Below are 12,140 nucleotides of genomic sequence, written 5' to 3'. Positions count from 1 at the left end.
TCACTCTGTGTGGCCTGGGCAGGTGCTAAATGTTGGTGTGGCACCCCGCGCTGTTGTGCCATACCAGAATAACTTGGTTTTGCTGTGAACTGAAAAGCAGGAGTAGTGGCCAGTTTTTGTCGCGCTTCTTTATATGACAAGTTTTCTTTTGTTTTGATAGTGATTACTTCTTTTTCAGTTTTCCACGTGGGGCAGGACCTTGAATAAGCAGGGTGTTCTCCTTCACAGTTAGCACACTGCAATGTGGTTTCGGTGCATTCATCAGTTGAGTGTTCTTTTGAAGCGCATTTCGCACAAGTTCGGCGACCGCGACAACTCTGTGAGCCGTGGCCGAATTTCTGGCAGTTAAAGCATCGTCTAGGGTTCGGTATATAATGTCTTACACTTATCTTCAGGTAGCCTACTTCAATAGTGTCAGGGAGAGCACTGGAAGCAAATGTAAGGACAATGTGCTTTGTCGGGATTTCTTTGTTTTCTTTTCTTATCTTAATCCTCTGGACATTTACAACGTTCTGATCAGCAAGTCCTTCTAACAGTTCTTTTTCTGTCAAGTGTATGAAATCATTTTCTGAAATTACACCTCGGACAGTGTTCAGTGACCGATGAGCAGTGATCGAGACAGGTATGTCCCCGATAGACTCAATGTTGGACAGTTTCAAGTATTGCATGTAGTCTTTCAATTCAAGCAGTAGGTCTCCACTTGCCAGTTTTTTCACCTTGTAACCTGTACCTAGTGCACTTGTCAGTGATTTCTCAACTATGAATGGGGAGATAATTCTCGCTGATTTTTGCTCTTCTTCACTATGTATCACATAGTACTTTGGGAAAACTTCTTTGTTTTTTTGGAAAAATTCTTGGGTTACATCGGTCCGCCCTCTTTTGAGAGGGCGATCAGTTCCAGAAAGAGAAGCAGCCATAAAATGTGAAATTTTTCGGCCAAAGTGGCAGCCACCCACCATGGAGCCCAACAAGGGGACGGGAAAGGAGCTTGTACAACGAGTCCTGGCCACGTCAGCTGTACACTCTGACTATAACCAAATACGGCGTAACGCAGGGTGGTTAGCCACACAAGGTTAACCCTCGCCGCCAGGAAAAAGGAAAAAGCGAGAAGGGAGGAGAAGACAGGAAAGTTCTGAGAAAGAGGATAGGAAAGTGAAAGATGGAGGGGAGGATAGGAAAAGGCGACTGCCGATTTCCCCCGGGTGGGTCAGCCCGGAGGTGCCGTCTATGGGAAGCGTGGGCCAAAGTGGTGTGTTGCCTCCGCCGAGGGGCCTTAAAGGTCCAAACACTCGGCATCGGCTCAACCACCAGGATCCCCTTTTCCCCAGACACGACGATGCCACGCACGGCTAAGCGTGGGTGCTCGGGGTCCGTGGTGTCGCACAAAACACACAAACACCTGCTTTAACAGGTGCCCCCTGCGGGGTCCTAGGTATTTGTAGTTGGATACTTGTTCAAGAGGGAGAGAGCCTAATTTATATGTGTAGCTATGACCTATGGTTTTTCGGGTTATCGGCATATAAACACTTTTATCAGCATTCGGAATCATGCCCCATCGGTCGCACCATTCGAAAACGTTGGTCAAGGCCCTGTCCAGGTCACATTGATCTTCCCTATTTGTAACTTCTCTGTATAGAATACAATCGTCAGCAAACAATCGAATTTGCACTGGTGGGTTAACAACTTCAACAATATCATTGACATACAAAAGGAAAAGCAGAGGGCCAAGAACGCTTCCTTGGGGAACACCGAATGAAACTGGGAGAGAGCCCGAACGTTGTCCGCCCACTTCAACAAACTGTTTGCGGTCTTGTAAGTATGCATTAATCCATGTTACTAAAATATCAGGAATGCCAATTTCTTTCATTTTAAAAATTAGTTTATCATGAGGAACTTTGTCGAACGCCTTGATAAAATCCAAAAATATTGCATCGATTTGGCCTTTATTATCTATAGAGGAAGCAAATGAATTTATTACTGTAATTAGCTGTGTTACCGTCGAGAGTCCTTTTCTGAACCCGTGCTGGAAGCTAGTTAGCACGCGATATTTCTAAAACTTCGTACATACAATGTGCAACTATATGTTCTAATAGTTTACAGCATGGGGACGTCAATATGGGACGGTAGTTCTGCAAGAGAAGACGGTCTCCTTTTTTATAAACGGGAACAATTCGGGCTGTCTTCCACTCATCGGATATTTTACCCAGTGACATTGAAGCGCGAAAAATCATTACGAGGAATTGAGCCAGAGTTTCGGCATAGCGTCGCAGAAATGCGTTTGGAATGTTGTCAGGGCCATATGACGTTTTGGTTTTCAAGTTCAGCAACATTGAAAGGGCACCAGGATAAGTAATAAAATTCACTTCGGCGGGGTAATACACTCGGCTATTTTCGGTACCTGTGCTCGGGGCAGAAAATACACTTTGAAAATAACTATTAAAATGTTCAGTAATAGCCTTTGGATCACATAACGTAGTGTTGTCCACCAATATTTGTGTGACTGCTTTCTTTTTCTCACTAATGTAATTTCAAAACTTACTTGGCTCGGTTTTTATAAAGTTTTGAAGGGATGTGTTGAAGAAATAATCTTTTGAATCACGTAAGGCACGTGCTAGATTGTCCAGTAATTCCTTTAGCACATCAGGATCTGCGCGTTTTTTTCTTGTACCGTTGTACTCTTCGCCTCATTTGAATTATACTGCGTGTCATCCATGGCGTTTCCTTTCTTTCTTTTTTGTGCCTGATAGGTACAAAAGTATTGATACAATACAGATTTTTTTGAAACTGTCCTAGAGTGCGCAGACATCAGCGTCATCGAAATCACCAAGGGAAGTTTCGAGATGTTCAATGATAGACGCGTCATTGGCACGCGAATAATCTTTAAAGTAACGTGAAGATAAGTGTTTCTTTCTTTTTTTTGCCGTACCAGAGGAAAAGAAGCACTAACCAAGTGGTGGTCAGACAGGCCTTGTTCCACAGAAACCGTAAAATTCACGATGTCGCGAGGGACGAACAGCAAATCTAACTATGAATTCGTGGGACCGACAATACGGGTTGGTTCATGAACTATTTGCGTCAGGTTGTGGGTAAGCATTATTTTAAACAATATTTTGGCTTGCTTTGTGCAAGCACCGAGACACTCAAGAAGTTCCCAATCCACACCTGGTAATTTGAAGTCACCTGAATTTTCTGAAGGTAAAGCTGAGAATGAAAGGCATGACTTTTGCTGGAATTTTGCTCGCAAGGTGGTACGCAAAAATACATGATGGTGCAGGGAGGGGACGTACATTCAAGCTCGAAAAATGTTGTCCACTGTAGCATATTACCAAATACAATTTGCTGTTTATTTGCTTGAAACGTCTGTTTAAAATAAAATATAGGCTGCTCTTTCTGAAGGAGCCTCGAATTATTTTCAGCCTTGTAATGTATAATTTGTTTTCTTCCGCATCATTTGCCGTACTTTGTAAATTTGTCATACAACGCATGTCTACCTTTGTAATCTTTCTTCTCTTCTGTTACATTTCTGTCACTTTTTTTAATATACACGTCGGCTGATGTATCCTACTCATACAAAGCATCGGGTTTTGCTTTGTATGAACGAAAGAAAAAGTGATCATGTTTAAAGCACCTGGCGTCTTTTCTGCAATACTGTTGTTTAGCGAAGGCCGTGACGCTGCTGTTTTGATGGCCAGTGAGCGAAAATTGTAACCTAACCTAATTTTTTGATGCTGATATTAATAGAAAAGGAATTACAAGGTTTATCGCGGCTGAAACAAATATTGAGCGAAAGCATCAGCTGCGGGTGACCGAGCGTTCTTCTTCTTCCTCAGCCTACATATAAATTCTCGCTTTAACCGACCCATATGAACGTGCCTTAGTGGAGTATGGGGGTAACGTTAATGCCAGAGTCCTAGCAGGCTGATTCTGACATAACCGTCCCACGTGAAACGAGAGACCCAAGTTGGCTGCTCCTGCCAGCCCGTGTGTCACGTGGGGTGTGACGTCACAGCGTCGCTTGAGTAAGACGTAACTGGGTCACGCGAAGGCTTGAAAGTGCGAGTAGTATTGCTTTCGCAATCAAACAATAGCAGATTGCACAAAACAAGAATATTCCACAAACAGGGCGTGGCAGGACGGCAGTGCTTGATAGCATCGTGGAGAACCGCGCGAAAAAAAAACGACAGGGACGAAAGACGACACCAAGACGTGCGCTGACTTTCAACTGACAAGTTTACTGCATGCCTGCATCCATATATATGAACAAGTTCACACAATAAAGGAAACAAGAACAAGTAAACAATACACCAGAAAACGTAAGATATGAAAGAGAAACATGTGTCATCCAGAATTTCAGAACGCATCATTTTCTCTTGTTCCTAAAACTTACTTCACGTTCCGATAACGCTATAGACGGGCTGCTGATACAAGTTTTCTTTATCCAGTTAATTTATTTTGCTTCTAAAATTTCTAATCGGCTTGACAGACCTTTCTAGAGGAAGCAAAAATAATCAATATGCATAATGACCAGACAGTTAGCGAAATTTTAAAAACAAAAGAAATGAACAGGATAAAGGAAACGTGTATCAGCAGCCCGTCTATAGCGTTATCGGAACGTGAAGTAAGTTTTATGAACACGAGAAAATGATGCGTTCTGAAATTCTGGATGACACATATTTCTCTTTCATATCTTACGTTTTCTGGTGTAATGTTTACTTGTTGTTGTTTCTTTATTGTGTGAACTTGTTCATATATATGGATGCAGGCATGCAGTAAACTGGTCAGTTGAAAGTCAGCGCTCGTCTTGTTGTCTTCCTTCGTCCCTGACGTTTTTTTTTTTTTTTTTGCGCCGTTTTACACAATGGATTACCAACGTACCCAATCTTCTGATTTAACTTGATAGCATTCAAACTGCGCGCCAAGGCGCACCACATACCAGCTTTCAAACTGCGCGCCTTAAACCAAAGGAGGATGTTGCGTCAAGTTCTTGCCACTTGGTGCGCTAAATCGTTTCTTGCTCCTGCCCGCTGACGCCTCGGCACGCAAGTCAGTGTTTCTGGGCGAGAAGCATGACCTTGGTGCGAGTGCACGCAACGAGGACGACGCGACGCATACCGGGGCCGCCAACAAGTGGTATCTGATTGGTTGCGCGGGAGCCGCTTGATAAGCGCTGAGCAAGCAGCTAACAGGGGATTTCTGCTGGAGCGCTTCTGCGACTCGGACAAGTTGTCGACGGGAACCGTGGTGACGACGACAGGTAGCGGCCTGTCGCCACCTTCGAGGAGGACCGTGTCGAGGAAGTGTCGCCCATTCTAGCCCTGCGGGGAAGGTGAACCGACGGCCAGCCTCCAAACGGAGCCTATTGCGGTACCCGGCGTGAGTGGCCGAGTCTGCCGCCGCCTGTTCTTGTATCGCACTGAAGTTTTGCTAGCATGACTTTTTCACGCAATCTCACCCGTGTCATAGGTGTAGTTACGCGCATTGTTTTGCAAGTTGTTTGGCTACAATGATTGTGCAGCACCTTCCCGTTTTTTTCCTCTTTTTTGAGGTTAGCGCGGAATAAACCGTTGTTTTATCCTCTATGCTCGTGGCGTTTCACTAGTCGGGTGTACCGTGGCTCGCTAACCGAAGTCGTAAAGACGGGTGGCCTTCAAACCTAAATCTTTAGAACATTGAGCGTATTTAACAAGCGCATTCCTGATAACAGCAGGCACAGCTTCCTGCCCAGTTTGCACTGCCCTACATATGTTCTCCATCGAGATAAAATCTTTACTGTAGATGCGAAAGCCTATAGGATCGAGACCAATTACTGCTGCATCGTTTACCGAGAAACCTTGATAGCAAAACTATAAGACAGAATGATACCTTTGTTCTTCCTATCCTAGAATGTAGACCGCTAGAAGTGCGTTCATGCACATTCAGTCTCTGTGCAAAATAAATCGCTCTCCTTTTTTATGAGACACTGCTCACTCTGATATGCTTTTCTAAAGTCTGCCAGGCAAGATATTTTATCACCACTTTGTTCTGAATGTTCAAATCAATATTCATGCTTTAGTGCCTTGAAAACAGCGTTAAGATAGCGTTGTTACACAGCGCGTCTTATCAAAAACCGCAACGAAAACACGAAAGTATAAAGCCGATAGTATTTGAAACGACAGGGAGTCAAAGAAAAGTAATTGCTCCCGCATACCTAACAGCTGCACTCAACAGTCGGTATCAAATGCATTTATAGTGACTCTATGTCTTGACAAATCAGTTGTTTCCCAGTTAGCAGATGTTCGCAATTAGTGTATTTTGTATAACTATCTTCGTCTTACCGTGGATACCCTACACCCAGTGACGTAAAACATATTCGGCAGAAGAGTGTCGCATGCAGAGAACAAGCTGAACTTATTACGCATGCTGATTTTAATATTAAAATACACGGCGTATCAAAGGTATGCGCAAATCCACGACCCTCCATTGTAATTATTTTATGACAACTTGAAACAATCCCCGTAGTAGTTAGTGAAAAATTAAAGGGCGTATTTGCCCACTGTATAAGTTTGCAAAAAAAATTCAAGGGATCACGGAAATCAATAATTGTTGGCTGATTGAACGTTTACCGCTCATTTTGCAAGCGAAATCATTTTGGGGACTGCCACAGGCGCCTAGTGTTCTAGCCGCCTTCTTTGGAATGGGAATCTGTTTCTTTTTCTATGGCCGTGAAGTTTTTGTATTGCAGTCTTAAGATGGGCGTTGTATAAAATGACGTCTGCAGTTTAAAAAATTGTTTGCAGCAATCTTTAGAGCGACTCTTCAGAAGCTTCACACCTGAATGCAAAGAGTGAAGGAAAGAAATTTTATTTAGCACCAGTTAGAAATGTTGTCGGTGTAATTGATGGCTGTAGTCCTCAGCGCAGAAGCCTGTCGGCTAACGCGGCCCGGTAAGCCCGCTACTCGATCAGTGGTTGCTGCTCTCTCGATCACAGGCGGGACAGGGCAGCTTCCTAGGAGGAGAAAGAGATGTAGGAGATGGATGTTTGGTTTCTTGAAGGGGTCGCCCTGGGCCCTAACAGACATTGGGATAGAGGTTTTTGTTCCAACTGTTGGATTTCAGAGAGTAATCGAGTTATTGTGTGGGGAAGATGAGGTGCTGGTGTAAAGGTTAAGATACTGATAGTCTGTAGCTGACTCAAGGTGATGACATCGGCCGTTGTGAGGGTTTTGTGAGGTGGTGGGAAGGTGTTTCGCTTTGTATTCTAATGCCCGGTCATGTCCATGTAGGTTAGCTGTCCGCGGACCGTGCGCTTCATCACAGTTTTCCTTGCAAGCTTGTTTGCTAGGCCTTGCGTCCTAGCCTTTTCCAAGGATGCCTGGCGGGTGAGACTTTAAGCGGGCGCTTGAGCGCGCTCTTTGTCAGGGTTGCCTGGGGCCGAAACAGAGCGAATCATATGAAAGTAGCTGGCGTGCCAGTACCGTAAAATGTGTATGGCATGCGCGAATAGCATGCCGCATGAATATGCGACACATGCCGCCTGTCAGGCACTGATGAAGGCGCGAGTCGGTTCACTTTGGTATTTCTTCCTCAGGTAATGCAGCGCAAGTACGATTTAGGTTGTGCATTTTATGGTGTGATGCTTTTCTAAACGCCTAAGACTTGAATGAGGATGATGATAAGTTGTGGTGACTCAGTTTAGAACGGAGGGATACTACATACATATCCTAGCCGGTTAAATAAAAAAGGGGAATAAAGAAAGATGTTTAGCCTGCGCCATCTATTGACATAAAATACGTCCGATTCTAGACTACAAATCATATATCTGGCGTGAACATCACTAAATGTCTAATGGTGTGTTTGTTTTCTCCCAGAATACCAAACATGGGCCGAGTTTGTTTGATACTGGTGCATTTCCTTCTGCCCGTGGGTATATGCACCAAGCCACCACCTCACATAGTATTCTTCATTGCCGATGACTTGGTATGTGCTCCGCTTTTGTGTTTTTATCTTCGAGGCCAGGAAGAGAAATTGAAGCGAAATTTAAAAATGAAAACACCTTATGCACGGAAACCGGGCCTTAGGACACGACATGGACACGTTCAAAAACCTGAACAAATGAAAAGAATAAATTTAATGACGTCAAGCACCACAATAGTGGGCGAACGTTGTGTTTTAAACCGGATTATTCCATGCAGGCATGTTTAATATCGGAGCAGCGTTGCACACTCGGATACAGGCAAACTCAATAAGCAAAAAAGCCTATTGACTCGGGGCAAAGCCAAAGGTGTGGTCACCATACATCATTAGAAAGGTCTTAATTCGCGCCATCGTTTTCGATGCCTCTAATTAAGAGTTGTCGCACTCGGTATAAGAGCAATCGTACTGGGATGCGTACTTGACAATTGAAGGGTCGTGTATGCAATCACCGCGTTTTTCCTATTGTTACCAGCTTCCAGTAGTTTACGCAGTGTTTGTTCTTTAAAATGACACGTGATCATTTTTCCTGCAAGACGTTTAGTGCGCACCTAACTGTATATCTTCATGCAGTTATCTCTGAAGCATGCAGCTATGCCTGCTCAAAATCGTGTTTACCTATGAAAATAAGGATGGATGACCCGTTTACATGGCTGCACCAACTCAGTGCTACCAAAAGTCCTTATAGTCCTTATAGGCCATTTTTTTTGTTTCGCGTAAAGTGTCCAAAGGCATTAATAGTGCGAATATTTTAAACAGCTTTGAAATATTTTTATTATTTTTCAGGGCCGAGTTGAAATTTTATAAAATAGTTTATTGCACACCTAGAACCAATAGAAGCACTATATATGGCCTAAGAGAGGTGGCACTAGCTGGCGTACCGGTAATCCAGGCTGATTCCATTGTGTTCATGCTTATCTTTGTACCTCCAAACTTCAAAGGAGCTCTGTCGTAATGCATTACGTGTACGGCAGTTTTTTCTCGATTTTTTTAACACTATATTTAAATGTCTTTAGGGGATTTCCACGTCGTCATCATCATCATCAGCCTATCTATACCCACTGCAGGGCGAAGGCTTCTCCTATATTCGTCCAAACAACCAGGTCCTTTGATAGCTGCATCCACTTGACCCCTGCGAACCTCTTAATCTCATCCGCCCAGCTAATTTTCTGCCGCCCCTGCTACGCGTTCCTTCCCTTGGAATCCAGTTTCCACGTAAGATCGAACAAAGGATGGTCGCTCGACCTTTTTATATTTTTTTCAAAATTGTATATATTGTTGCCTGATGACTGCTAAGAAGAGAGCTGCAATTTGTACTGGTGCCAAAGATTTTTTCGAGGCACAGAGAATTAATAGCGACGAAGAGGTGGAGTTCCGCTTCTGGCTGTTTTGGCCAAATTTGGTTATCAATTACACAAATTGTGCCAACGCTAGATAGCTGTAAATTGTCTAAGTATACGCATGTTTTTAGTTGTATTCAGTTATTGTTTGCTTTCCTGAGTAGTGTGGATATGTATATAAAGCTCTCGAAATCGCTCTAGGGAAAGACAATTTATCTTCTTTGCAGGCTTTTATTTCAACAAAAACTTATGACAGAGCTGCAATAATTTCAGACTGTGTTCTCAGCATAGCTATACGTATATCAAACAGCTAAAGCTTACATTTAGATAAGGTTTCAATAGAGAGTTACAATCGAGCTAATTTAAATAAAACAGCGAACAATGAAACGTCCTGAGGGCAAATAAGAAACCCTTTTCTTATATTTTTAAACTTTCTCCATCTATTCTTCTTTACCTCAGCTTTCAAAATCAATAAGAATATATTGCATAATTTTGTTTCACTAGTGATTACGGCCACTTCAATAAGGCCCTTGTGCAAGATATAGGTACGACGCAGATCTGAAGATTCTACGGCATTTGTATATCGCCTACGATTTTTAAATTCTGGCATAATAGTGTCTCAGGCTGCAGTATATTTACAAAAGAGGATTGAAGATATTTTCATTGAGAGACAGCCAAGGAGCCAGGCAATGAGGGTCCAGCGTTCGAGGCACTTCTCTTCACCGTCCACAAACGAGGCGCTACTTCGGTCTCATCGTTCTCCACCCGTAATAATATTGAATCTAATCATTTTTTGTCTCGACGGTGCAAATTAGCTGTGACAGACACAGCACTGAATGGTTTCGAATCAGTTTTATATGCGTAGAGTTCCTGATTTGCTGTAGTATTGGGCAGCACACAGACATCTTTCGCAATCACCTTTACCATAAAATGAAACTTCCTTAGGACAAAAAATAAATCCAATTTTTGATATTTTTTGAACTTCATCCAGGTATTCTCCTTCAGGTCAGCTTTAATAGTATTAAAACATATTGCATAATATTGATGCACTAATGGAGTGGCCGCTACTAAGACCCTTAGACAAGAATTTGCATTTGTTGTCGATCCGACTTCTTGCCCACTAAGCGCATAAAATGAAGGCAGGATTGAATTTAAGGTGTTAAAAAATACCCAACAGTACGGAAAAGATACCGACGGAACTGAGGAAGTTAAGTTTGAGACTCTATTTTCCCCGGAGTGGCAATGAGAGCGGGGGAATGCACACCACAGACGTTAATTTTAAGAGACTGCGCAGTGAGAGCTCGTTTTCGCGTCTTCGGACTGATAGAGTTCGAAACAGTAGTTCCTCTTGGGCAGCTGTTCACCGCATGTGCACTTGAGCTTCACTATTCTGTCCACCCTTTGTTCGCATCACAACCAGGCACCAATAACACGGGGTTAAGGAAGCGAGGTGAGAGCACTATCGGGGAGATTTGAGCGCCCTTTTCACCAGCGCGGGCTACAGCCGCTGCCGCATAAGAAACCGCTGCGCCAGATGCGATCTGTGCAAAGCATGAACGTGGCGCTTCAGTGGCGAAGGGAGGTGTCAAATCCAAAAATAGATAAAAAAAATAACAAAAAACAAAACTATTGGTAACTGGATCCTCGTTTCCTATCTCAGATGACGGCACACTGACGGCCTGAATTGGGTCTTTTGCAGCGCATTCGATCTGCTGTTCACACTTCATGCCGGTACGGAAAGCCGGGACTGCATGGAAGAAACTGTGTGTACAGGAATGAAAATAATGTGCGCTGTCGAATCATTCGAATATATGAACGCAACCCTGAAACACTGTCTTATACAGGCAGTTCTTCATGACATTCACAATTTTTTCCATTTCAGTAAAAATTATTTTGAATACGTTTCTGGCTCATTGAACTTTATGGTCTTTCTGTGTAAGCCGCCTTATGGTGAACGTGATTGCGAAAGACATCTGTGTGCTGCCCGATGCTTCAAAGCATCAGAAACTCTACGCATGGAAGGTGAAGAGAAGTGCCTGGATCCTTGGCTGTCTTTGAATGTATTTATCTTTAATTTTCTTTTGTAAATATATTTCTTCCGGCTATGCCAAAATTATTATGCCAAAATTTAAAAATCATGACCGATTCACAAACACCGTAGAATATTCAGATCTGCGTGGTGCCTATGCATTGCACAAGGACCTTATTGCAGTGGCCGTAATGCTAGTGATACAAAATTATGCAATTTTGAAAGCTGAGGTAGAGGCGAATAGATGGCCCAAGTTTAGAAAACATCAAAAATGTTTTTTTTTAATTGTCGTCAGAAGTGTTCATTAATCGGTGTTTTCTTGAAATTAGCGAGATCGTATATCTCTCTGTTAAAACGATATATAAATACAAGTTTTAGTTTTTGATCGATAACTATGCTGAAAATGTATTGTGGAATTATTGTTGCTCTCCCATAAGCCTTCTTTAAAATAAAGGCGTGAAAATTGGGTAAAATTTTGTTCCTTGGGCCGAGTTTGAGAAATTTTATAAAACAATCCACACTACGCTGGAAAGCGAAAATTCGCGTATATTTAGTCAGACAATTTTCAGTTACTTAGCGTTGACATATTTTGTGTAACTCATAATCAAACTGTGGAATACTGCGCTACTTGATAGACAGAGGCAAGTGGAAGACGACACACGAATTTGCGCTTCATTCGTGTGTCGTCTTCCACTTGTCTCTGTCTATCAAGTAGCGCAGTATTCCACAGTATGATCAACCAACTGGCCCCCGTGTTTGCATTGTTGGCTCATAATCAAAGTTGGTCGAAACAGCTGAGAAAAGTGCAAGACTTCACCTC

The 12,140-nt window shown here is 42.9% G+C and overlaps 1 protein-coding gene across 4 annotated transcripts in view; it reads left to right on the top strand.

Moving 5' to 3' along the window:
* Positions 1-12,140, top strand: part of LOC146194683 (arylsulfatase B-like) — a 91,221-nt gene that overhangs the window by 26,363 nt on the left and 52,718 nt on the right. The window contains exons 1-2 of one of the 4 annotated variants that reach the window (XM_084597502.1): positions 5,067-5,326; positions 7,849-7,957. In XM_084597502.1, coding sequence (XP_084453628.1) covers positions 7,859-7,957 — 99 coding nt within the window. In that variant the 5' untranslated portion in view covers positions 5,067-5,326; positions 7,849-7,858. Of the gene's footprint in view, positions 1-5,066; positions 5,374-7,848; positions 7,958-12,140 lie in introns of those variants that run through there. The other 3 variants (XM_084597501.1, XM_084597500.1, XM_084597499.1) reach the window with 3 other exon arrangements.

This window comes from Amblyomma maculatum, chromosome 3 (genome assembly GCF_055883805.1).
Source record: "Amblyomma maculatum isolate TAMU_Amacu chromosome 3, ASM5588380v1, whole genome shotgun sequence".
NCBI lineage: Eukaryota > Metazoa > Arthropoda > Arachnida > Ixodida > Ixodidae > Amblyomma > Amblyomma maculatum.
Note: the sequence above shows the minus strand (reverse complement) of the source record. Positions and strands in the feature narration are given on the sequence as shown.